Source organism: Tachysurus vachellii, chromosome 1 (assembly GCF_030014155.1).
Source record: "Tachysurus vachellii isolate PV-2020 chromosome 1, HZAU_Pvac_v1, whole genome shotgun sequence".
In the NCBI taxonomy this organism is placed as follows: domain Eukaryota; kingdom Metazoa; phylum Chordata; class Actinopteri; order Siluriformes; family Bagridae; genus Tachysurus; species Tachysurus vachellii.
The window spans coordinates 40,276,734-40,303,810 of NC_083460.1; the positions used below are offsets into that span (position 1 = coordinate 40,276,734).

A 27,077-nucleotide genomic window follows, 5' to 3' on the forward strand; every position below is an offset into this window, starting at 1 on the left:
GATGTTGGTAGTGGTGTTGTGTTGATGTTGGTAGTGGTGTTGTGTTGATGTTGGTGTTGGTAGTGGTGTTGTGTTGATGTTGGTAGTGGTGTTGTGTTGATGTTGGTAGTGGTGTTGTGTTGATGTTGGTAGTGGTGTTGTGTTGGTGTTGGTAGTGGTGTTTTGTTGGTTTTGGTGTTGGTAGTGATGTTGTGTTGATGTTGGTAGTGGTGTTTTGTTGGTTTTGGTGTTGGTAGTGGTGTTGTGTTGATGTTGGTAGTGGTGTTGTGTTGATGTTGGTAGTGGTGTTTTGTTGATGTTGGTAGTGGTGTTGTGTTGGTGTTGGTAGTAGTGTGTTGGTGATGGTAGTGGTGTTGTGTTGATGTTGGTAGTGGTGTTGTGTTGGTGTTGTGTTGATGTTGGTAGTGGTGTTGGTGTTTTGTTGGTTTTGGTGATGATGTTGGTAGTGGTGTTGTGTTGATGTTGGTAGTGGTGTTGTGTTGATGTTGGTAGTGGTGTTGTGTTGGTGTTGGTAGTAGTGTGTTGATGTTGGTAGTGGTGTTGTGTTGATGTTGGTAGTGGTGTTGTGTTGATGTTGGTAGTGGTGTTGTGTTGATGTTGGTAGTGGTGTTGTGTTGGTGTTGGTAGTGGTGTTGTGTTGATGTTGGTAGTGGTGTTGTGTTGGTGTTGGTAGTGGTGTTGTGTTGGTGTTGGTAGTAGTGTGTTGATGTTGGTAGTGGTGTTGTGTTGGTGATGGTAGTGGTGTTGTGTTGATGTTGGTAGTGGTGTTGTGTTGGTGTTGGTAGTGGTGTTGTGTTGATGTTGGTAGTGGTGTTGGTGTTTTGTTGGTTTTGGTGATGATGTTGGTAGTGGTGTTGTGTTGGTGTTGGTAGTGGTGTTGTGTTGGTGTTGGTAGTGGTGTTGTGTTGGTGTTGGTAGTGGTGTTGTGTTGGTGTTGGTAGTGGTGTTGTGTTGATGTTGGTAGTGGTGTTGTGTTGGTGTTGCTAGTAGTGTTGTGTTGGTGTTGCTAGTGGTGTTGTGTTGGTGTTGGTAGTGGTGTTGTGTTGGTGTTGGTAGTGGTGTTGTGTTGATGTTGGTAGTGGTGTTGTGTTGGTGTTGGTAGTGGTGTTGTGTTGATGTTGGTAGTGGTGTTGGTGTTTTGTTGGTTTTGGTGATGATGTTGGTAGTGGTGTTGTGTTGATGTTGGTAGTGGTGTTGTGTTGATGTTGGTAGTGGTGTTGTGTTGATGTTGGTGTTGGTAGTGGTGTTGTGTTGATGTTGGTAGTGGTGTTGTGTTGGTGTTGGTAGTGGTGTTGTGTTGGTGTTGGTAGTGGTGTTGTGTTGGTGTTGGTAGTGGTGTTGTGTTGGTGTTGGTAGTGGTGTTGTGTTGGTGTTGCTAGTAGTGTTGGTGAAGGGACGATGAAGGGAATGTCCTCATTCAGATTCATCTGAAATAAAATGCTGTAATGCTGCGACAGTAAAAACAAATACAACAAAAGCAAAACCTTGATTTAAACTTTAAGACAACACACAGAGAGACGAGGGTTGGAGAAATAAAACGCAGAAGGCAGAGGTTCAATTTTGTAAACGCAGCTGCGGCTCATGATCTCGCTCTCGGAGAGGCAGGTGGTCAGGGTTAGGAGAGTTCAAGTAAAAATAACTCCCTTGGGTAACGTAAGACACCGAATGGACACAGAAAAAAAAGAGCAAAGAACTAAAGTAGAGGTGCTAAATTATGACCACTTTCTCTGAGTCCAAACACCTTCTGCTCTATTACACATCATGTATCAGTGATAATCATGTTTATCAAAATAAATCCAACAAATTTGCTTTATTTAATCCATGTGCAATGGAAAGAAAGTCAAAACTGACACGTTTTGTTTGATTTACTTTGTTTAGAAAGAGGACCCTAATTATATTAACCTTCACTGCAGTGCGATAATCCGCTGTAATGTTTAGTGTTTTAGAGTCGGCCAACTGCACAGATCGGATTTCTGGCTTTGTTTCTGCATGCTGGCGTGGAGTAAAACTCGCTGTCATGGTGACTGGGTGCTTCTGGGAAGATCTGTTGTGTTTTTGGGGTCCGGATCTTTGACAGCGGTTTAAGACATTAAGGATGCCGATAGAACATCTTTTTGTTTTTATTATTTTTTATTATAACGGTAAATTAAAGCAATTCGAAAGATCAAAACAATCAGATATCGTACCATCGGGATAGTTTATAATTAAGGGTCAAATCCAGGAAACTCTTTATGACTTTAGAAGGGAAATGGTAGCTCAGTGGTTAAGGTGTTGAACTAGTAGTTGTGAGTTTGAATCCTAGGGCCACCAAAGCTGCCACTGCTGGGCCCTTGAGCAAGGCCCTTAATCCTCAATTGCTTAGCTAAAAGAAAGTCACTCTGGATAAGAGAGTCGGACAAATGACATAAATGTTAACATGTAATGTAAATAACTTAATGAGACAAGAACACACAATACAGGATAATCAAAAAATTACAGGCCGGGGAGCGAAGACAATAAGTGAAAGTGACGTGACGTGACATACGGCTATAGTGACCCATACTCAGAATTTGTTCTCTGCATTTAACCCATCCAAAGTGCACACACACAGCAGTGAACACACACACAACCATGAACACACACCCGGAGCAGTGGGCAGCCATTTATGCTGCGGCGCCCGGGGAGCAGTTGGGGGGGTTGCTCAAGGGCACCTCAGTCGTGGTATTGCCGGCCCGAGACTCGAACCTACAACCTTAGGGTTAGGAGTCAAACAAAAAGGACAATTTGTTACTTAATCGTTAATCATTACTTCTTGGGATGTTGTTGTTGTTTATCTGCTGATTTAAGCTACATTACTGATGATGGATGTTGTTGTTGTTTATCTGCTGATTTAAGCTACATTACTGATGATGGATGTTGTTGCACATTTGTCCTGCCAGTGTACATATAGTGTTATCTATAATATAGCATTTATAAGATCTGACCTGTGTCAGTTTGGCAGCAGAGACAATAATAAAACAAATAAAACAGCATCAAATGACAATTTATTATATTCATTAATCATTAATAAGCGACATTTTTGAGGACGTTTTTTAATTTAAGCTCGAAAATGGAAAACTGTTTGTTTTATTATGTACATTTCCAACAAATCTTTGCGTGTGAAATAAGATGTATGCAGTGTATGTTTTGATCTTACTGAGGAGAATATTTTATATCATGATATTTTACAATTGTAGAACTTTCACTCAGATCACATTATTCAAAAGTCTTGATCTGTCTTTTCTCGTTATGTAAAAAGTTAAAGTTACATTTTTAGTTTCCATGTGAACCTTTTCCCCTCATGCCACTGAACATAGTTTTAGTTCTTAGATTCACACGGACAATTTTGAGGTTCTCCAGGATTCCGGTTTGTTCCTGATTGTTTTCGTCTTTGGAGTTTCACATGTTCTTCTCGAGTCCTTGCGAGTTTCTGCTTTTCTCCGTGTTCTCCTGCAGATGTGTCAGTAGGTGGACTCTGAATAGCCCCTGAGTGTGAACGAGTGTGTGAACGTGTGTCTTAATCCCAGGTGTATTCCAGCTTTCTGTAAGTATTCCCGGAATACGCTCGGGATCTAAGGTGATCTACGGTAAGCGCTTACTGATGATGGACTAATGAACATGATGATAGACATCATCAGATGTTTTCACATAGTGATGTGAAAAACATGATTGTGTGTGACATGGAAGAGGAAGCAAAGGCTCTGAGCTTAGTTTTTTAAATTATGACGTGAGCTTTAATCTTTCCTTTAGGTGCCTGAGGTTAAGGTTGGAGTCAAGTCAAGTCAAGCCATTCATCTTCTACCGCTTATCTGAACTACCTCGGGTCACGGGGAGCCTGTGCCTATCTCAGGCGTCATCGGGCATCAAGGCAGGATACACCCTGGACGGAGTGCCAACCCATCGCAGGGCACACACACACACTCTCATTCACTCACACAATCACACACTACAGACAATTTTCCAGAGATGCCAATCAACCTACCATGCATGTCTTTGGACCGGGGGAGAAAACCGGAGTACCCGGAGGAAACCCCCGAGGCACGGGGAGAACATGGAAACTCCACACACACCAGGCGGAGGCGGGAATTGAACCCCCAACCCTGGAGGTGTGAGGCGAACGTGCTAACCACTAAGCCACTGTGCCCCCCCTCAAGTCAAGTCAAGAAGCTTTTATTGTCATTTCAACCATATATAGCTGTTGTAGTACATAGCGAAATAGTAGTACAACGTTTCTCAAGGATCATGGTGTTACAAAAAACAAAGACAGAGCTAAGGACTTGTAAGTAGTCCTAGCCACATAAAGTGCAACTGTACACCCTGGTGCAAACAGTGCAGGACAAGACAAACCAGACAGTTTGATTTAGATTAGGTGTTAGTCATTAATTAAAGTAGTTGTGTTATATGGAAAGTTCTCCATAAAGATAGTAAGTCAAATGTGTGTGTGTGTGTTTTATGGATAGAAATTCTAAGACGTCTCAGGGTGAGGGAATGTCCTGGATGGTGAATCCCATATTTAGACATATGAACGCTCAAATGTCTTTGCACGGCGAATTGTATATGAGCTCCTTAAAAAAAAAAGGAGCGAGGCTCGACTTCAGCCAGTGGGAGCGGCGCTCAGGGAAAGTATCGGATGTCCTTCAGAACTCGTCAAAGGCCAAAGCACATATTTGTCAGCTGCCTGAGACAGTAAGCTCGCACTCCAGGTCAGTGTTCAGTCCGGTGCAGACGTTCTTTGCCTCCTCTCCGTTTTTCTTTCTGTTGGCCAGCAGGACATTAAGCAGCCATGGAAGCCATCAAGAAGAAGATGCAGATGCTGAAGCTCGACAAGGAGAATGCCTTGGACAGAGCAGAGCAGTCTGAGGGAGACAAGAAGGCAGCGGAGGACAGAACCAAGGCGGTCGGTTTCCACCCGGACGTTAAATCAGAAAATAATTGAAGCTGCTTCGATTGACGAGTGATTGATTACATGAAGCTAATGATGATGATGACTTTTGTCTGCTAGCAAACATCAATCTGACTAACAAGCTCATAACATAACGTGTTAGAACCATTTAAAAACAATTCAAAATACATCGTTTTTTACTTAATCGTTAATTCATCATTAATAACTTACTTTATTGTTTAGATGCTAAATAAAAGAAAATCCAGTAGAACATTAGGTGTTTTATTTCATAGTCACCTGAATCTCATCCTGAAGAAGATGAACTGAGTGATGTTGTCAGGAACGCATTAAACATACAGCTTTGATCTGGAAAGTGTAATGACTCCAGATTACCTTTAACTACAGTCCAGTTAGAATTTTGTTTTTATCCAGGTGAAAGAACCTCCATACCTTTTGTTCTGAGAGCGTGCCTCGGCATAAACCTCATAAAGAATCTAATCATATCGGTGAATTTAATATGACGTCATATTAAGCTTCATTCAGACTGTACAGATTTTTAACCACTTTCTATTCTTATTCTTTGTAGTCTAACCACATCTCGTGCTCTCTTTTTTATCCTTTTTTTAAAAATCATTTTTTCTTCCTCTATCCCTCTCTTTCTCTCCTGTTCTCTCTATCTCTCTCAGCTGGATGATGACCTGGTTGCCCTGCAGAAGAAGCTCAAAGGAACCGAAGACGAGCTGAGCAAGTACTGTGAGGCCGTGAAAGATGCTCAGGAAAAACTGGAAATGGCCGAGAAAAAAGCCACTGATGTGAGTCTTGAACATGCATAAGAAAAAGGGAAAAGTTTGTATTGAATAGATTTATCAGTACATGCACAGAGAGACTAAAACACACAGAGCTGAGAACGTGAGGAATTCTTACTGAATTGTCGAGTTCAGCATGTAACGTAGCCTGACACCAGTTTCGGAGCAGTGCCATTAAACATGTTTCTAAAACACGCTGCAGCTCAAAGTGTTAAATTTAGATCAGAGCTTTATAAGGTAACAGCAGGTACGAGCCCCTAAAAGCCATGAGGTTGGACCGTGTGTAGGCTACATATAGCATTTCATCGTTCTTCCCCTGCACACAAGACCGATATCTATTTAAGAGGCAGATGAACACGAGTAACACTTTTACATAAGGTCTGGTTTAGGACCATCTCAAAAAAATATACTTGTGGATAATAATTCATACTGAATGTAACGACAGTGAAGAAGATCGTTCATATGGGCGGAGTGAGAGAGTTTTAAAGTCAACCACTAGACGGCGCTGCTGCACATTCATCAAATTCTCATTGCAATTAAGAAACAACTCAACACAAACAGGCGTGTATTTTACTTTTCATAACAAGAGCGTTGTAAGGGAAAGACATCATAAACAAAATGAGGGAAAAATCGAGAAATCCACTTTACGTTTATTAAAAAAAGGTTTTAGCTCTTTTTTTAGAGCATTTCATTTTGTTAAGTTACCATAATAATAATAATAATAATAATAATAATAATAATAATAATAATAATAATAAATACAAATAAAAATAATAGTAATAATTATAATAATGATGATGATGATGATAATAATAATAATAATAATAATAATAATTATTATTATTATTATTATTATTATTAGTATTATAAAAAACAAATAAAAATAATAGTAATAATGATGATAATAATAATGATGATGATGATGATGATGATAATAATACTACTAATAATAAATACAAATAAAAATAATAGTAATAATGATAATAATGATGATGATGATGATGATAATAATAATAATAATAATAATAATAATAATAATAATAATAATTATTATTATTATTAGTAGTATTATAAAAAACAAATAAAAATAATAGTAATAATGATGATAATAATAATGATGATGATGATGATGATGATGATAATAATAATAATAATAATAATAATAATAATAATAATAATAATGTAACCAAATATAAATTCTATTTCTGTGTTTGTGATTAATACATTACTGCAACATCTATTTCTTTAATGTAAATTAATATTACCCTGAATTTTAATAGAATTTTGCAACCCAACTCAGAAAGTTACTAGCATGGGACATGACCATAATAAAACCTGAACAATTGTTTATTGAAGGATCTGATGCTCGGACTAAATATTGTGGGGGAACAATTTTTTTAATAAGAAATATTACTTCCGGACCAGTTTTTACTTGTGTTTCTGTGATTGAAACTGACCCGTTAATAATCCTTATAAAATAAAAACAATAATAACAACATTAATAACTCAGATATTTGGACCTTAGTAAAAAAGTTAAAAATAATAATAATAATAATAATAATAATAATAATACAATCTGCAGATATTCAGCATTTCACAGCCATCCTCAGTTCCATCACAAAATGAAATTGTTCCTCTCACATGTGCACATTTGCCTTGTTTATGGCAATAAACTGTCATATTTTTTAATATAAACTATAATAATATTATCAAGAATTTTTTTTATTTGATTTTTTTCTTTAATGAGAATTAGTCATGCAAATGGATCCATATTAAACGTGAATAAATTTATATATTTAATACATTTTGGGGAAACTGAAGTAAACGTCTTTTTGTACATTTGTTTATATTATTTTTAAATCTATTTTACTTATAAGAACAAACAGCAGGATGCATTTGCCTTTGGGGGGATTTTAAGGAGACGATCTGGCAACCTGGTTATTTCTACAGCTCTAAGAACAGAGACGAGCTGCGAACACCATGAACACCATGAGATGTTTGTAACCAAACTGTATGATTGTTCTCCAGTCTGCTGCTCCTGACTGCTTCAGTGTGCGGGTTTAGGGCTTTAGGTCGAACTGTGATTAGGAGACGGTTTTATTTGGTGCTTCTCTGTGCGCGTAAAGCACCAACACCCAGCTTCTGTTCATCCACACATCCATCATCAGCATGGCCGAAATCACGCATCTCGATGCCGTGAAAAACAAACTGAAATCTCTGCACAAGCTGACTGATGAAACCCAGAATAAAAGCGCGAGACTACAGACGGAGCTCGAGACGCAGCGAGCAGCGCGTGCGTCGGTAAGGCCGTTAAAACCGGGGTGAAGCGCGGAATCTGACAGCTCTGTAAGATAGGAAGAGTCTAATACACGTCTGTCTTACACACATACACACACACACACACACACACACAATCTCACACATACATACACACACATCCACACACCCTCTCTCTCACACACACACACACACACACACACACACACTAGTGATGCTACAGTGCATGTAGGGCTGTAGGGTCAGAACCACACACGCTCTACACGTTTAGAGACGTCAGATTTACTCTTACATGTTTATTCTTAACCATCATTTATATGAACCAACTTTTATAACCTTACTGACAGATAACCTTCAACAACTTCTTATACTTTGGGACACATAAATGATGTCGGTCTCCATCAGACTCAGACATGTCTAACTATTTATTTCAGTATTTAGACAAATTGTTTACATATTTAACTTGGTACAGTACAGTGTGCTGTAAGTGTGATCGTTTGAGCCGGTGTGTGTCGCACGTGCAGGCTGAGGGTGAAGTGTCTTCCCTGAACAGACGTATCCAGCTGGTTGAGGAGGAGTTGGATCGTGCACAGGAACGTCTGGCTACGGCTCTGCAGAAGCTGGAGGAGGCTGAGAAGGCTGCTGATGAGAGTGAAAGGTGTGTGTTTTCACTCACCTGTTTTTTTCTCTCACCGTCGATATATTTGGGACAGAATTTCTGCCTATGGCGCAGACTTAGTCATAAAAAGATAATATATCCGTATCAAAATGTCTCACTTAACACATTTTTATACTTTTTTTTATACATCTTTATATGATATTTTTTATATATGATGTGTATATATGTATATATATATATATATATATATATATATATATATATGTATATATATATATATATATACATATATATATATATATATATATATACATATATATATATATAAAGCTATGTCATACCCAACACCTGTACCAGAGAAACTGAGAGCACTAAAAACCTCAGAAACCTCAGGGAAGGAAGCTCATATCAGCTAAAAAACAATGTTTTCTAATGTTAGCAAAAACTTGCTTCCTCTAACGTAGGATCACTAGCTCAATAACAAAAGGGTATGTAAACTTGTCTGTTTGTGAAGATTAATTAGTGAATTAATAAATAGAGCATTTTAAATGTTAAAGATGGCTAAGAAAACAAAGCCTTTTTCAAAATCCAACTTCTGGCGCTAGAGCTAATGTTGGTATTATGGAAAGACGTGACATCTTGTATTCTGACCTGAAATAAAGTGCTGATTTCACAAAAAAATGTTCATTAGATGGTCCGGTGGTCCATCTTTATCATGGCAGAATACTGATGGTAAAATAAAATGTTAGCAAAGCAAATTCAAACGTATCTCATTAGCGTATCTCACTCTAATCTGTCCTCAAAATGGTGTACATTTAAATAGCGTGATGTTGCGTGAAAGTTTCTAATAAAATAATTATAACGTCTGTGTCTGTCAGAGGCACGAAGGTTATTGAGAACAGGGCTCTGAAGGATGAGGAGAAGATGGCGGTGCAGGAGATCCAGCTGAAGGAGGCCAAAAACATTGCAGAGGACTCCGACCGCAAATACGAGGAGGTGAGACAGCTAACTGGCCCTGCAGTCTCTCTTTACTACTACTGTCCTCACCTTCCCTCATCCTGTATTGTGTGTGTGTGTGTGTGTGTGTGTGTGTATGTGCACAGGTGGCTCGTAAGCTGGTGATCGTTGAGACTGAGTTGGAGCGTACAGAGGAGAGAGCTGAGCTAAACGAGCTGTAAAACTGATACAGAGCTCATATCAACACTGATATTGACACAGACATGATATTGATTTTATTCTGATACGATACTGATACTGTTTCTGATCTGATTCAGATACTGATATCGATTCTGATTCAGATACTGATTCAGATACTTATAGTGATTGTGATTCAGATACTGATACCGATTCTGATTCAGATACTTATAGTGATTGTGATTCAGATACTGATTCAGATACTTATAGTGATTGTGATTCAGATACTGATTCAGATACTTATAGTGATTGTGATTCAGATACTGATACCGATTCTGATTCAGATACTGATTCAGATACTTATAGTGATTGTGATTCAGATACCTCCGATTCTGATTCAGATACTGATTCAGATACTTATAGTGATTGTGATTCAGATACCTCCGATTTTGATTCAGATACTGATTCAGATACTGATACCGATTCTGATTCAGATACTGATTCAGATACTTATAGTGATTGTGATTCAGATACTGATTCAGATACTTATAGTGATTGTGATTCAGATACTGATAACGATTCTGATTCAGATACTTATAGTGATTGTGATTCAGATACTGATTCAGATACTTAGTGATTGTGATTCAGATACTGATTCCAATTCTGATTCAGATACTGATTCAGATAATTAGTGATTGTGATTCAGAAACTGATATCAATTCTGATTCAGATACTGATTCAGATACTTATAGTGATTGTGATTCAGATACTGATACCAATTCTGATTCAGATACTGATTCAGATACTTATAGTGATTGTGATTCAGATACTGATAACGATTCTTATTCAGATCCTGATTCAGATACTTATAGTGATTGTGATTCAGATACTGATTCAGATACTTATAGTGATTGTGATTCAGATACTGATACCGATTCTGATTCAGATACTGATTCAGATACTTATAGTGATTTTGATCTGATTCAGATTTTGATACTGATACTGATTCAGATTTAGATACTAATAGTGATTCTGATCCGATTCTGGTACTTTTTTTATGCATTTTGTCCAATCTCTTTACAGTAAATGCTCTGAACTGGAGGAGGAACTGAAGACAGTCACCAACCTCATGAAGTCCTTGGAGGCCCAGGCTGAGAAGGTAAGTGTGTGTTTTTGTGTCTTGTGTGTGTGTGTGTGTGTGTGTGGAGTCTGACTCACTGCTTCTGTTCTTTATGTGTACAGTACTCTTCGAAGGAGGACAAATATGAGGAGGAAATCAAGCTTTTGACTGACAAGCTGAAGGAGGTTTGTTTACTTTTTTAGATGCATCAGAAATAAACTGATTATGATGAGCTACTTCTGTAAAAAAAAAAAACTTGTTTAGATCTTAAACTACATTGTTAAATTAATTTGAAAAAATCCGTCTTGTTGGGATTAAAAAGGAAAAGAGCAAATGTGTTTGTGTTACTCTGTGTGTAAACATGTGTAAACTCTGTGTGTGCGTGCGTGTGTGTGTGTGTGTGTGTGTGTTCCTCCCAGGCTGAGACTCGTGTTGAGTTCTCAGAGAAATCAGTTGCCAAGCTGGAGAAGACTATTGATGATCTGGAGGGTAAGATACTTCCCACAAAACCTCTCATTTGTCTCACATCTCGAGATAAATTCCATTTTTTTACTTCGATTTATTTTTTCCCTGCCGTTTCCTAGTTTCAGTTTCTCTTTATCTTTTTTGTTTGCCTCAATGTCTTTTTTCCTTTCCATTCCCACCTGTTTTGTCTGTCTCTCTGTTCGTCTCTTTGTCCTCTCCTCCTCCTCCTCCTCATAATCACCAACGATCCTTTGCTCTGCCTCCTGATCGCTCGTGTAGATGAGTCGTATGCTCAGAAACTCAAGTACAAAGCCATCAGCGAGGAGCTCGACCACGCCCTTAACGACATGACCTCCATGTAAATATTTCACTAAAGAAATTACAGATAAAACTCTAGCATTATTAGAACAAAAAATTCCTTTTGCATGCTGCTGTTTTTACCTCCTTTATCCTGTTTTCTTGTTTCTTCTTCATTTTCCGTTTCTGTCTCATCCTCATAGATAAACGATCCGATCCCTGGTCCATGCTCCGGCCGAGTCGCTTCACTTCACGCTTCAGTTCTTCTCCATTTCTCTTTCCTTTCTCACTTCCTGTCACTGCTTCCCTCCATCCATGGCGATCGGTTATTCCATCCACTATACAGAACCTTTGAGTGGTTTTGCTTTCTGTAAAATAATAAACCTTTATTTCGGCGATGTAAAGCTCCCTACTCACTCAGTCTCTTTTAGTTTGTCTTAGTTTTTTTCTTATATCTTTAATTTATTCTCGAGAAGCTTGAATAAAAACTGGAAAAGCTGCTCTATTCTCCTACCTCATGCTCTGTTTATTTACCTTTGTTTTGTTTTGTTTTTTTGCCATTTTATCAGCACCCATTTCCAGTTCACACTTTTAACTGGTGCAAAAGATGACGCTGTGTATCTACAATACTAACGTCTGTCTTTTTCTCCTCCACTCCATCTCTCTGTCTCTGTTTTCTGATCAGACCAACTCCATCATCAGCTTCAGGAAAACCGAGGGCTTTCACACGAGCTCAGTTTAGCACTGAATGCTGACTAAACTGTGGTTTTTATACTGGAGGTTTACATTACAGGGATTTAATCTTCCAGTGCTGAAGTTACACTCTACAGCCCTATTCATACGGGATTAAGTTCGCATTAGAAAGTCGATTAATTATATCATTTTCGAACGATGATTAGGTTGGGAACGGGTTTATTGACCAAAGTTAAAAGTTGCTCACTGTATTAAAATGTCTAGCATGTGTAATGCATGAGCCAGATGATCCTGAAGGCTGATTAAAGAGGCTGCAATAAACACTACAGCTACAGGTATAAAATAACTTTATACTCATCATAGACTGCGATATCATGCAGCTTAATAAATATATAATAAATGCATGAGCACTTACAGTATATCTCTGTCTAAATAATTAAAAAGCGTTTTAAAAATGCAGTTACTGAAGACAGGCGAATATGTAAACTCAGAGAATTATCATTAACAGAAATAAAACCTTTTTAAACAGAGTTTAACAGAAAACACGAAACAAAAAGAGTCAAAACCAGGAAACAGTAAATAAGATATAAATAATAAGACTTAATGATACAAATGCACTTTGCATATAAAAGACAGCAGTCAAATGAAAGCAGGATCAAATTCACGTCAAAGCCGTGTGATGATCCGATCTCTCGAACCACGTCCAGAGGACAGTGTGCTGTACACGTGTTTCTGTACCGCTGCTTTGTGTCTGTGTCTGTTAAAAGTGCTATGCAAATAAAGTTTAACTGAATGAAATATGATGACATCACATTTGTAACGTGAACGTAAAAGAGTCTCGATCTTACCCCAGACAGTAACGAAGGAGCGAGTAGTCCCACATTGACACTGTTGGGGAATGGTGCTGAACACCAGACGCTTTTCAAAGCTTCACGTGTCGTCTCATCTCTCATTCGTTTATAGGTTTCATTATCAGGCCTCGTTAACGAAACAGGTACGTGAGACGAGATAAGCTAGACATTTCTGAATAAATGACAGCCTTTCAACACCAGAAACAGGGAATGAATTCGTTGGACTGTACACTTGTGATCTCATCACCAGGACATTAAAACCAACGTGAAATGTCACGCCACGTGCTCAGCTGACTTTATTATATTACACATAAATGATGCACTGATGTTTATATACAGTAGAACAACATCTGGACATGCAGATAGGAGAGTTTCATCACCAAGAGAAACTAATCCCGTCCTCACAGGGCTTGTGATTATACGATGCTCAAATCTGTGCCTGAGAAAGATAAAGATGTTCCTGGTGATCAAACATCCTTCTTACCGCTGCATTCCCTTTTTATTAATGACATTTAACTACAGAATCACTCATATGTTTAAAGATGTTTATGTTTTCTCAGTTGATCTAATTAAATGCTGCTGCTGGAATATTCTCTGAAGTGACTTTGCTTTGAATTCCGCTGCGATTCTAACTTTGACAAAGTGTGTGACGCTGAAATACATCACAACAACCAACAAAGCCGCAAGTGGACACTGATTTAACACAGTTTTCAGCCCAGTTTCACCATCACACCATCACCTCAGGACTTTATTTACTCCTGATTTACACACAAAGCCTGAAACCTCGAATCATTCCTGTATGTCATGTCTGTTTTGTTTCGTATATTACGTATGAGTACAAAAAAAAAGATACATTTTAATTTCATTGTTAATTCAATTAAATTCATTGTTTAATTGTTTCATTTAATTAAAAATTAATTAAGGGCAAACTTATTCACCACTCGATTACTAACACAAATTAACGCAGCCAGTTTGTTATTGATATAAGCCACGCCTACCTGTGATGTCACAGAGGTGACCGATTTCTGGCTTTTTTTAAAAAAAAAAAAAAAAAAAAAAGACTTTAATAGACTTTAAAGGTGGGGTCTCCGTTGTTTGAAAGCCAATGTTGGCATATAAAATCACCAAAACAAACACGCCCCTAACCCAAATGGGTCCCACCCCTGTATCGACAGCTCCGCCCACACATACAGTACATACGTAACCCAGGCAATTAATGGAAATAAATGTGTCTTTATCATAGCTGAAGGGAAGAACAATACGATTGTAGATAAACAAACAAGCAAAAATGACACACAAGCATAATCATGTAAAGGACAAAGACATATATTAGTTCTGTGTAACAAAGCAAAACCAACGTTACTCACCTATCGAGAAGGAAAAAAGCGCCTCGGCGTCTTAAGTAAAGTTGGTCACATATTCACAGATTGGAGTTTCCCGAGTCAATAACTCCTGAGCTAAACACTGTTACTACACAAAACACGGTTGTAGCTGCGTCTCTACATTACTACGATAGAAAAGAGGTGTTATTTGTGTAGTAACAGTGTTTAGCTCAGGAGTTATTGATTCAGGAAACTCCAATCTGTGAATATGTGACCAACTTCCTGCTCCTTCAGTTCTCTCCAGCGCTGGAAAGCTGATCCTATATTAACACGTCCTACTTCTTACCTTATCGTAAGTCTTTCTTCGCTTTCTTTCTTTGTTTTTATCCTCCATGTCAATGTTAAAACCGCTTTCTGCTAATGTCACACATGTGCACTGAACACTCTCTCCACCCATATTGACAAGACCCGCCCCCTTCTGCTCATTGGCTACACGTTAGTTTTGTATTTGTTCTGTTTTCGGACCGACTCAGTTTTCTGAAGCATTTCTCAAAAATCGGAGACCTCACCTTTAAGACTTGCATGCTGAAACATTATAGAAATCAGTGTTTCTATTCCAGACTTTTCCACTGTGCATTTTCTGTATACAGATTTGGTTTTATAAGAGGTTTTATGAGAGGTGATTGATCATATATATATTTACATACCATATAAATACCATATATAAACCATGTACATTTGAAAACACATGTAGAATTACCAGAGGTGGGAGTAAGTCACACATGTGCAAGTTACAAGTAAGTCTCAAGTCATGAATGTCAAGCTAAAGTCAAGTTGTCTTTTTTTAATATTTGTCAAGCAAGTCTCAAGTCTCAAATTTGCGACTTAAGTCTGACTCGAGTCAAGTCATATGACTCATATGACTCGAGTCCCCCATCTCTCCCCATCTATTGTGGCAGCTGATGTTGCAGTTCAGAAATAAAGCTGTTCATTACACATTACAGTAATAAAATATTTTATCATCTTTGCTATGAATGTTGGATTGGATTCCTAGCTCACATTGCATATAAAACATATAAGACAGGGCAGAAAAAACTACACCAAACGAGACAGGTCACTTTATTGTTTTGCTTTGTTTTGTGCCGACAAATAGAGTTTAAACTCGGCCGGCAGCTCGTCGTCCGAGTACAGCCTGTCAGAAAAGTACACTCTTCTTATGCGACAGTTTGCGTGAATCTGCACTCGCAGCGTCTCGACGTAGTTGGTGCCATAAGCTCTACGTGTGAAGTCGGACATGTTGAACTGGATCTGGTTCCATCCTTCTTCCAGGCGCATGGGCATGGTGCAGATGAAGGGCTTCACCCGTGTGGTGATATGGTAGTCGCTGGCTCGGAATCTCCGCCGCACGTTTTTATCATCCAACACCTGGATTTCAAATGTAAAATATTTCTTCAGATTCTTGATGATCATGACCATGATGGGAAGTCTGATGCCTAGGGTTTTGTTTGGATCTGCCGGGCATGTGATGTAGGTCGTGCTGACATTGGTTCCCTCCACCTCCAGCACCAGTGACTGGATGTCGTTGTCTGTAACGCGCTTTATATGTCCATTTCTCACCTGCAAGTACAGGTTTATTAGAAATGTATATGTCGATACACAGACAGATAAAGCTAGAAAGATAGACACATAGACTGTTGTACAGTTAGTATCATGATGGTGAGTGTGTATTACAACTGTGTGTAAGATTGAAGACTGATCACAAAGTGCCTGATGTACTAAACCCAGATTTACACTCAACCAAAAGTCTCCATCTTGGCATCACTGATACTTTAGTTATGCATCTTAAGAGTTGTTAATAATATCAGTCTAACTAAATGAGCAGATGTTTACCTGTTTATCCCAGTGGTGTAGAGGTTTGCTTCCGATGCTGTACAAAATGGACAAGAAGCCGCTTTGAAACGTATTATTAAACATAGCTTTAAAATATCAAAACTCTGCTTTGTCTTTTTATAAATCACTTCTGTTTACAGCTCTTCGCTCCTAGATTGTGGCTTAAATAGCATCTATAGCTGATTCTGATTACGTTAAACAGAATCAGAACAAGAATCAGAATTTCTCATGGATATAACAATGCAAGAGAGATATAGCAATGCATCCGTTATACATAAACGCCATCAGTGTACACAAGTAAATGACTGTAGGTAAATTTTCAGATAATATTAGAAACCCTGGAAGCTTTCTATTTTTACATTTATACAACATATTGCAGTTTTGCTTAAATTCGCTGATGAAATAAAAAACATTTGACTTACTACTAGACCACTTCATTTTATCTGTATTTTATGAAACTTCCCCATTAAGATCAGTAATTCAATAACATATGCTTTATCATTTTCTATCCCACAATCATTAAAATATATCATTATATCAAACCCGTCCAATTTAACATCTGTATTAAGTTTTCTTGTAATAAAAAATTCAACATCAACCCAAAATATCTTTGTATAAATGCAATGAAAAAATAAATGGAAAATTGTTTCTTTTTCATTACTACAGAATTTACACGAATAGTCAATGTTTAATTTAAACCTAAATGTTTAATTCATTTTTTTTTTTTTTTCCTCTGTACTGTTTGTTGTTGTGTGGGACTGTGTTTGGGATTGTATGGATTCTGCTGGCTGTGAAACAAATTGCCCCTCGGGGATAATAAAGTTTACCTAACCTAACCTAACCTTTCTAATACATGTTTTACTGGATAAATTCTATGCATTATTTTATATGAAAATTCCTCTGTGACACTCTGTGTATAACAATAAACATCAATATTCATCAACTGACTAACCAATAATATATATATATATATATATATATATATATATATATATATATATATATATATATATATACGTATATATATATATATATATATATATATATACGTATATATATATATATATATATATATATATATATATATATATATATATATATATATATATATATATACGTATATATGTATATATATAATGTTATTATTTAACCGTATATTTAAAAAAAAAGGTTTATGTTTATATAAAATATATCTGTTATTCCATAAAATAATATCTTCTAGGGAAAAAAATGATGTTTATATGCCAATGTCCATGCCATGAGTGCTTGTTGATGAAATCTTGCAAGTTTCACTGGAATTTTATGAGTAGAATGATAGAATAATTAAATTTGAACAAGAATTCAATACCACTTGATTGACCTAAACAGGAATTTGGCAAATGTGTTCCACATATTATCTTTCTTTTTTTAAGTGTTGCTTGATGCAATTGATTTTAAATACATCGTTTAGAGAATAATAATTTTATACCTCTAGGTCCCCATTATCTCTGGATTAAATAATGTGATTTCCTTGTCCAAATAAAATCAGAATTTGTCAAAATTTGTCAAAATTTGTCCAATGTTTTAATTACATTAGAGGGCATAACAACTGATAAGGAAACATCAACTGATCTGGAGATTCCTTCAGCCTTGGACAAAAGGATTCTTCCCTGTAATGATAAATCCCTTTTTAACCACATGTTGAATCTAATGTTAGTTTTTCTAATTGATTCATACAATTGAAGACAGATTCATACAATTAACAGCCTTATGAACTTCACGTGTATCTTTCAAAAACAATGTGTCGTCCACAAATTCACATAACTTAAATTCCATCCCCATAGTTGTAATACCTTTGCCACTTTCAAATCTATTAGATGTTCCAATTTTACAGAACTATTGCATCCTTAATATAATCTTTTTAACAGCTTTTAAAAAATACTCACCAAATCCGAAAAATTCAATTGTTTTAAACAAAAAATCATGTTCTATCATATAAATTTCTACAAATCAACAAATAACAAGGGGGGCACGGTGGCTTAGTGGTTAGCATGTTCGCCATGATCAATCGTTTGATTGGCATCTCTGGAAAATTGTCCATAGTGTGTGATTGCGTGAGTGAATGAGAGTGTGTGTGTGTGCCCTGCGATGGGTTGGCACTCCGTCCAGGGTGTATCCTGCCTTGATGCCCAATGACGCCTGAGATAGGCACAGGCTCCACGTGACCCGAGGTAGTTCGGATAAGCGGTAGAAGATGAATGAAAGAATGAATGAACAAATAAGAAGTCTATTATACAATATGTATTCATTATAATCTGCCATAGCAAATATATGGATAGCCTGGGATGTGGTAGCCTAGTGGTTAAGGTGTTGGGCTACCAATCGGAAGGTTGTGAGTTCAATCCCTGTGTCCACTAAGTTGCCACTGCTGGGCCCCCGAGCAAGGCCCTTAACCCTCAGTTGTATAAAAATGTAAGTCGCCCTTATCCAGAGCGACTTACATTTTTATACAAATGTAAGTCGATATTCAACATTCTTGACAACATTCTTACAACTTACAACATTCTTCCTTTTTCAACTTCCACCACTTGGTCTTCTTTTCTGTCTTTCCTCTCCTCTTTTTCCTGACCACCAGAGGCATCCTGCACATCACAATCCGATGCTGCCTTGCTCTCTCCTACCACCATTTTGCAGTCACTAATCTCTTTTAGATTCCCTCACCTACATAGAATGCAGTCTACCTGCGTATTCCTATCTCCATTCCTATCTCCAACTCTATGTTCCTCTCTCTTTTGGAAATTCAAATTCAAAGTCCACCACCATCTGTCCTTCTAGGTTCCTGTCCTTAACACAAAACCTGCCCATCACCTCCTCATCACCTCTGTACCCCTTACCAACATGCCCGTTACAGTCCAATCACTACTCTCTCCCATCTCGGAATACTCTCCATCACCTCATCTAACTCACTCCAGAATCTCTCCTTCTCCTCCTACTCACAGCCTACTTAGCTACTGGAGCATAACCACTGACGACATTCACCATCACCCCTTCAATTTCTAACTTCAAACTGATGACCCTGTCTGACACTTTTTTCACCTCTAAAACATTCCTCACAAACTCATCCTTCAGGATCACTCCTACCCCATTTCTCTTCCTATCCACATCATAAATGTCTGCCCACTGCTCCGGGTGTGTGTTCACGGTGTGTGTGTTCACTGCTGTGTGTGTGCACTTTGGATGGGTTAAATGCAGAGAACGAATTCTGAGTAGGGGTCACCGTACTTAGCCGTATGTCACTTCACTTCACTTCACTATATTTATAATCATACCATGCAGTGTCACCCATATGAGGATGAGGTTCCCCTTTGAGTCTGGTTCCTCTCAAGGTTTCTTCCTTTACCATCTAAGGAATTTTTTTCCTCACCACAGTCACCTGAGTCTCCTCAGACTTGCTCATTGGGGATAAATACAAACACATTTTGATATATCTAATATTAATCTTGAATTTTGTATTCTATTAATCTTTCTATTATTCTTTATAATATCCTTTTGTTCTATGTTTATGTTCTGTAAAGCTGCTTTGAGACAATGTCAGTTTTAAAAAGAAATATATCTCCTATAGAAATAAATTTGAATTGAAGTGAATTGAAATGGGGGGCACGGTGGCTTAGTGTTTAGCACGTTCGCCTCACACCTCCAGGGTCGGGTTCGATTCCCGCCTCCACCTTGTGTGTGTGGAGTTTGCATGTTCTCCCCGTGCCTCGGGGGTTTCCTCCGGGTACTCCGGTTTCCTCCCCCAGTCCAAAGACATGCATGGTAGGTTGATTGGCATCTCTGGAAAAATTGTCCCTAGTGTGTGATTGCGTGAGTGAATGAGAGTGTGTGTGTGTGTGCCCTGTGATGGGTTGGCACTCCGTCCAGGGTGTATCCTGCCTTGATGCCCAATGACGCCTGACGGGACACAGGGGCACAGGCTCCCCGTGACCCGAGGTAGTTCAGATAAGCGGTAGAAGATGAATGAATGAATGAATGAATTGAATTGAAAAGCCCCAGTGATAGTAGTGTTGGACTCTTATTTTGACGTATGACGCGAGTTTCACACGAAAAGTGAAAACAAACCCAAAAAAAGGGTGTTGTTGGGAAGTGCAGGAAGAGGTTTAGAGGGAAGATGGAGGATGGTGGAGCTTCTAACAGCGGTGCTGTGGAGAGTAAAGCTGGCTTTGTGCTCGGAAATGTGGCGGAAGTCGTGGAGAGGATCTTAACGTTTGTGCCGACCAAATCTGTGTTCCGGTTCGCGAGGTATTGTGTTTACACTCGGAGAGTTAGCATCTGTTAGCTTCTGTTAGCCTGTTAGCATATGTTAGCATCTGTTAGCTTCTTTTAGGCTGTTAGCATCTGTTATCCTGTTAGCATCTGTTAGCTTCTGTTAGCTTCTGTTAGCATGTTAGCTTCTGTTAGCATGTTAGCCTCTGTTAGCCTGTTAGCTTCTGTTAGCCTGTTAGCTTCTGTTAGCCTGTTAGCCTTCTGAGGTGCAGTCAAGTATGGAGTTTAAACCTTTACAATTCACTCAGAACCTCTAAATGCTTCAGAACTCTCATCCTTCATCTCTTATTTTTTCTCAGATCCTCATCTCTCACTTTTTTAAATGTGTGTAGTGTTTTAGGATGAACACTGACATTAGCACAGTTAGCACAGTGTTTGTATACCATCACTGAAGCACTTCATATAAACATTATCAAAAACAAACAACTCAAATCTTCAGCTTTAAATGACGGAAATTACAATAAGGAATATTTTTAACAGATGAAAGAAATGTGCATTATTTATTATTATTTAATAAAAATAGTTTTTCTCTTATTGTGAAAAGTAGTTATAATAATAATAATAATAATAATAATAATATTATTATTATTATTAACAACAATAATAATAATAATAATAATAATAATTAAAATATTTTAGTTAATTTACAGTTACATTCTTTGAAAAAAGAAGGTTAATTTTCTTATTGTGAAAAGTAGTTAATAATAATAATAAATTATTATTATTTACTACTCTTTATGATAAATGTATATTGTTTTCAATTCTGGGTAATAAAACTATGTAGTTGACATCTTTGTCTTATTAAGTAAGAAAAAAATAATAGCTTAAAATGACCTTGTAATAAAAATGGTTATTACACAATACTATTATTCATAATAATTTATGTTTAAAAACTATCTAGGAAAAAATAAGTGGGACAATATATATATATATATATAAATATCTTAGTGTAAAGCTTGATTATTGGGTATTATTATTATTATTATTATTATTTTGTAAGTTATAGTATGTATTAAGTAAGAAAAACAGAAAACCCACATTTTCTTCTTTAGTTATATTAATAATAATTATAGATATAGTTAAAGTATAGTTTGTCCTGCACAGAATAAAGCTGATCTTTCTGGTTTAACAGCATTGCAGCTGCCCCACCCGAGCTGTGGAGAAGGAGACAGACATGAATTACTTTTTCTTCTCTTGAGTTTTTAGAGCTCAGGTGTTGGAAAAGATCAAGACAGGAGATAAATCTGATCACTGCACACTGCTGATTTCTGTTGTTATTATTATTATTATTATTATTATTATTATTATTATTATTCTCTAAGGGAGCGCCCAGCCACCCTGCGGAGGAAACTCATTCCGGCCGCCTGTATCCGGGATCTTGTCCTTTCGGTCATGACCCAAAGCGGTAGAAAATGGATGGATGGATGGATTATTATTATTCCTCTTGTTAATATAAATATCATCAGAATTTTTTTAATATTTAAAATCAGTATATAATGTGTTTACTACAGCTACACAGGAGGGTGTGAACATCAATTGTGATCAAAAACTTGCCACCACATGTCAATTCTGAGGCGGAGCCTAAATTAACTCTGAATCTTGAGTGATCGCATAGATTTGGGTATGAAACAGATATAGAGGAGAAAATTGTCAGATCATATTCAAAGTGAAAGTGAAAATGACGTGACATACAGTACGGCTAAGTATGGTGACCCATACTCAGAATCCGTTCTCTGCGTTTAATCCATCCAAAGTGCACACACACACCAGTGAACACACACACACCAGTGAACACACACACACTGTGAACACACACCCGGAGCAGTGGGCAGCCATTTATGCTGCGGCGTCCGGGGAGCAGTTGGGGGGGTTCGGTGCCTTGCTCAAGGGCACCTCACCCGAGACTCGTACCCACAACCTTAGGGTTAGGAGTCAAACTTTCTAAATATTAGGCCACGACTTCCCCCAAAGTGTGGGGCATGGCTATATACGAGGGGCGGAGCTAGTGTCTTTTGAAATAACTTTGTTATTTCAAAAACACTGGCAGCCAATTAGATTTTCGATTTTTAAAAAATGTATTTATAAACCTACACCTTTCTTTAAGGGTGTGATTTATTTCTTTATTTATTGACATCAGTCATGAAGCAGATTATTGTCCTCTCTGTCTTAGTGTTTGTCGGCTGTGGAGGAACTGTGCACGGCGAGTCCTGAGAACAAGACAGAACCTGACGTGGCTCTCGGCTTCCGGTTCATCGCTATATGAAGAACACGTTCTCCTCAGAACCATGGAGGATGGACTGGAGGTCCGAGGGTTTTGAAATTTTTTTTTTTTTTGCTTTTACACAAAAAGACCCAAAAATGTTTTGTTCTAATGATATTTAATTGAAAAAATGTATTTGTAATAAAACACTTAAAGGGCGATATGATGTAGTGGAGTCACTATTAAGCATTGAAGTATTTCCCAATAATATCATAACTCCTCTCTCTCTCTCTCTCTCTCTCTCTCTCTCTCTCCATTTCTCTCTCTCTCTCTCTCTCTCTCTCTCTCTCTCTCTCTCTATAGAATGTCTTTCTGCTGCCCCACACAGTGTTGTTAATGATAGACAATGAGAACTTTACTGGACATCATGGCGCTTTCAGGCATAAAAAAGGTAAGACGTTGTAACTGTTACTTCATGATAAATGTTACGAATTACGATCCTGTGTCTGATCCCGTGTCTGATCCCATGCCGTAGCCAGGCGGTGTGAGCCGGAGGACAAGTTGGACGTGGTGGAAAGGCTGAGACGTTTGTTGCCCAGCAGCTGTGACATTTTGTGCATCATTACTCCAGGAATCGTGTGTAAGTTTCTCCTTCTGTCTTTTCTGTTCTGTAGCTGTAAATATACGGATTTGAGATTTCAAGAGCATTTAATAAACTTATAATCGTCCCCTTGTGCTGTTTATTATTAGTTTTAGTGCACGCACCCTCACATCGTGAGATTTTTGTGTTTTAATTCTGTGTTGGTAAAGAACGGCTCTGCTCTCCTGCTGTACGTCATGTTGCTTTCTTGTCTCATGACGTTTTGTTTGTTTTGTCCTCAGTGACCCCCAGTGAGCCGTCCTGTCGCGCCCCTCAGGAGTTCATGGAGGGTGAAGCTGGTTTCAGTCTTCTGTTTCCTGCGATGGAGGGAGTTCACATCAGACCGTTTCACTTCTGCAAAAACAGCCTCAACGACAACGCTTTAGAGAAAGCAGGTAAACCAGCATGAGTTTTTTGAATATATGAGCAATTTAAATAGATAAATACGTAAATTCATGAGCACAGGAATGATAAGATGTCGTGTGTGGTTGTCTCGAAGGCTTGGCCGGGAATCCTGACCTGAAGGTGGTGTTGTTGTTTGGCTACGATGCCTACAAAACCGGAGCTGCTCGCTTCCTTAACCAGCTGCTAGAACCTCTGGGGCGGAGTAACGTCCTTATCGCCGGTGGTCATGTAGAGAGAGTTCTCCCACACAAGAGGGACTGGTGCGTGTTACGCAGGTTATAGAGTTTAATATACACTGAGGGAAGCTTCTGTTTTTCAGAGTCTTCTGCTTAAGAGGTCACCTTTAAACACACTCATCCGACAGAAAACAGAACGACAGACTCAGGAAGCATTTATTTCTGTGCTTACATTTGTAATACGATATCAAATAAAAACAAGAGATGATTTAAACAAGAAAAAAGCGCCTTCTAAAGGCGCTGATGTCTAGTTGTGTCGGATGGCGGAATACCGACATGCTTAATACTCACTTCAGGGTGTGTGTTTGTGTGTGTCATGTTCCCAGTTGTTCTCCTGGTTCCTTCGGTGTGGCAGGTCTCACTATGAGTGGTCCCAGGATTCAGGGAGCCTCAGTGCTCATGGATCAGGATGTGAGCACGCCCGCGTCCGCCGAAGTCACCATCCGACGATTGAAAGCTGCCAACATTCCAGAGTCCAACACCGTCGGCTTCATGTTCGCCTGCGTGGCGCGAGGACACAACCACTACGGCGGCCAGCACAACGTGGAGGCCGACGTCTTCCACAAACTCTTCCCCGGAGTTCCTCTGTTCGGGTTTTTCGGAAACGGAGAGATCGGCTGCGACCGCATCGTTAAAGAAAACTACACACTGAGTCAGACAGACGCTAACGGACTGCAGCACGGCTACACCACCGTCATGAGTCTGGTGCACTTGGGATGACACATACACTCTCAATCTCTCTCTCTCTCTCTCTCGTTCTTTCAGGGCTAACTAGAAGCGTGGGACTTTCTTTTCCACATGTATTTCATGTAACATTTAGTGTTTAATCTTAGTACATTTTAAAATCAGTGCACTTTTAAATCCTAAAGCTATTCAAGAAATTGTTTCAGAAAAACAAAATTCTTTGACTTGCACAAGAATTTTTTCCCTCCTGTCCAACTGACCTGCAGTTAAATATTCACTTGTACTGAATTTTTTCATCTATAGTTTTTTTTCCTCTTGATTCAGTCCCCACACCTGCTGTTGTGTATTTAACTAAAGAAAAGGTGTGTGTAGGATTTATTAAGACCTCTAATATTAATTCCATTCCTTCTCATTCCTACAGAAATCCCCATTGATGCTGTTGATCTGTTTTTATTTCCTTCTGTGATATTTATCTGCTTCTGCTCAAATATTGAAGCTCCGAGTCCTGACTCGGGCCTCCTGACTAAACAAATAATCTACATTTATTACAGTTCTTTAATAAAGTAGGTTATATTTCCGAGCTCAGAGCTGTAGGGATTCTTCCGGCTTTCTCTCAGAAGCAGAATAAATTCATTACGGAGACATTGTGATCGTTTCTCACCGAACAGAAGCAACTAAAAAAAAATTCAGGTTTTCAGTCCTGATCTCACACACACACACAGACACGTTCCAGTTTATCTACTTCATAATAAAATCAGATCAGATTATCTGTAGACAGTCGTGATCGCAGGGTTCTCTTTTCTCGTCTTAATAACAGTGTTACAATATAGAGTTGAGTTCTTTACACATCTTTCCCTCATTATTTTAATAAATCTGAAATATTTTCTCGAAATATGACAAAATGTAAATCTGCTTTCTGTTCTTTATTGTGTTGTATTATTTTTTTCAGCTGTTAGACTGAATGGAACCAGCTATAAACTATAAATCAGCGTCGTTATGTGTAAAAAACTTGCGTAATTCATCCAATATTTTTGCGTAGAATAAATAATTGGTTTTGTTAAATTTATTCAAACGTTAAATAAAGGATCATTGAAATCAAGACTATTTTATTCATTGTGTTTTTTTTTTTCATTACAAAATGTTTATAATTATTATTTCTGTGATTATCATCAATTGAAAAACTTATTAACGATATGATATAACATATCAGTGTTATATTCATTATTATTAGTTTATTATTATTATATTTTGGTATTATAGCTTATTATAATATGGGTTGGCACTCCGTCCAGGGTGTATCCTGCCTTGATGCCCAATGACGCCTGAGATAGGCACAGGCTCCCCGTGACCCGAGGTAGTTCGGATAAGCGGTAGAAAATGAGTGAGAGTGAGTGAGCTTATTATAATTAATTTAATCCAACTTTATTAACTCATAGAAAGCAAGTAGCCGTATATGATCATGTCTGTAAGTATTTGGACAGTGGACTTTTTGTATTTTTGCCTCTGAATCACTACAATGGATTTGAAATGAAGATCATGGTGTGATAGAAATGGTGATTAACAAAAATATCACATTAACTGTTTTTACTCAGTACTTCCTCTTGACAGGCTCAAAAGTAATCGGCCAGTTGACTGATGAGCTGTTTCATGATCAGGTGTGGCCTGTTTCCACGTTATTTCATTATAACTGTTCATGGGAACTCTCAATATGGTCCAAAGAGGTGATGAGAAGGAGAAAAGAAGGAGGTTATCATTAAGCTGTAGAACAAAAAGTACCAATCAGAATGAGAGCAAAAACAAATCAACAATCTTCTACATTCTTTAACACACTGTAGAGCTCAGGAATTCTGTGGAAGATGTGAATGATCTCATAGCCTAAATACAGAAGGTCTAATAATCTAATAAAGCCTGGTCAGGTCTTTTGACAGATCAAACTAAGATGAACTTGTAGCAGAATGATGTGACAAGAGAAGAGCACAGAGAAGGAACAGAAGGGCTGATGATCATCTGTTAAACATGGTGTACTCTGTGTTCTGACATGGGTGTGTATGACTGCTAGTGGAACCGAGTCACTAGTGTGTATTAATGACGTGACTGCTGATAGAAGGAGCACGATGAGTTCTGAATACTTTCACCTCAGATTCATCGACGCTTCACCGTACAGAACGGTGATGACCCAAAAGGAACCGATCACATCTCATGTTCATTATTCTTGAACATAAAGATGTGGTCCATA

The 27,077-nt window shown here is 38.0% G+C and overlaps 4 protein-coding genes across 4 annotated transcripts in view; 2 read left to right on the forward strand and 2 right to left on the reverse strand.

The window, feature by feature from the left end:
* Window positions 1–27,077, reverse strand: part of tmppe (transmembrane protein with metallophosphoesterase domain) — a 298,028-nt gene that overhangs the window by 200,454 nt on the left and 70,497 nt on the right. The gene's annotated exons all lie outside the window — the stretch shown is intronic.
* tpma (alpha-tropomyosin) lies at window positions 4,680–12,123 on the forward strand. The gene is made up of 10 exons (XM_060865360.1): window positions 4,680–4,915; window positions 5,587–5,712; window positions 8,508–8,641; window positions 9,481–9,598; window positions 9,706–9,776; window positions 10,820–10,895; window positions 10,979–11,041; window positions 11,276–11,345; window positions 11,601–11,679; window positions 11,822–12,123. The coding sequence occupies exons 1-10, from the start codon at window positions 4,802–4,804 to the stop codon at window positions 11,823–11,825; spliced, it is 855 nt and encodes a 284-aa protein (XP_060721343.1). The 5' UTR covers window positions 4,680–4,801; the 3' UTR covers window positions 11,826–12,123.
* Window positions 15,604–16,458, reverse strand: LOC132842654 (cilia- and flagella-associated protein 20). The gene is made up of 2 exons (XM_060865483.1): window positions 16,375–16,458; window positions 15,604–16,101 (listed from the first exon to the last, which is right to left on the reverse strand). The coding sequence occupies exons 1-2, from the start codon at window positions 16,456–16,458 to the stop codon at window positions 15,604–15,606; spliced, it is 582 nt and encodes a 193-aa protein (XP_060721466.1).
* On the forward strand, window positions 20,460–25,940 carry fbxo22 (F-box protein 22). The gene is made up of 7 exons (XM_060865603.1): window positions 20,460–20,652; window positions 22,847–22,979; window positions 23,240–23,327; window positions 23,412–23,516; window positions 23,759–23,911; window positions 24,016–24,181; window positions 24,484–25,940. The coding sequence occupies exons 1-7, from the start codon at window positions 20,522–20,524 to the stop codon at window positions 24,875–24,877; spliced, it is 1,170 nt and encodes a 389-aa protein (XP_060721586.1). The 5' UTR covers window positions 20,460–20,521; the 3' UTR covers window positions 24,878–25,940.

What these genes read in the sequence shown, in the direction of transcription:
- tpma (XM_060865360.1), top strand. Translation starts at nt 4,802, where the DNA reads ATGGAAGCCATCAAGAAGAAGATGCAGATGCTGAAGCTCGACAAGGAG. An exon ending in CCGAGAAAAAAGCCACTGAT is followed by an intron (nt 5,713 to 8,507) that starts GTGAGTCTTGAA and finishes TCGCACGTGCAG; the next exon opens with GCTGAGGGTGAAGTGTCTTC. An exon ending in GCTGCTGATGAGAGTGAAAG is followed by an intron (nt 8,642 to 9,480) that starts GTGTGTGTTTTC and finishes TGTGTCTGTCAG; the next exon opens with AGGCACGAAGGTTATTGAGA.
- LOC132842654 (XM_060865483.1), bottom strand. Translation starts at nt 16,458, where the DNA reads ATGTTTAATAATACGTTTCAAAGCGGCTTCTTGTCCATTTTGTACAGC. An exon ending in TACACCACTGGGATAAACAG is followed by an intron (nt 16,102 to 16,374) that starts GTAAACATCTGC and finishes CTGTACTTGCAG; the next exon opens with GTGAGAAATGGACATATAAA.
- fbxo22 (XM_060865603.1), top strand. Translation starts at nt 20,522, where the DNA reads ATGGAGGATGGTGGAGCTTCTAACAGCGGTGCTGTGGAGAGTAAAGCT. An exon ending in TCTGTGTTCCGGTTCGCGAG is followed by an intron (nt 20,653 to 22,846) that starts GTATTGTGTTTA and finishes TCTCTGTCTTAG; the next exon opens with TGTTTGTCGGCTGTGGAGGA. An exon ending in CCATGGAGGATGGACTGGAG is followed by an intron (nt 22,980 to 23,239) that starts GTCCGAGGGTTT and finishes CTCTCTCTATAG; the next exon opens with AATGTCTTTCTGCTGCCCCA.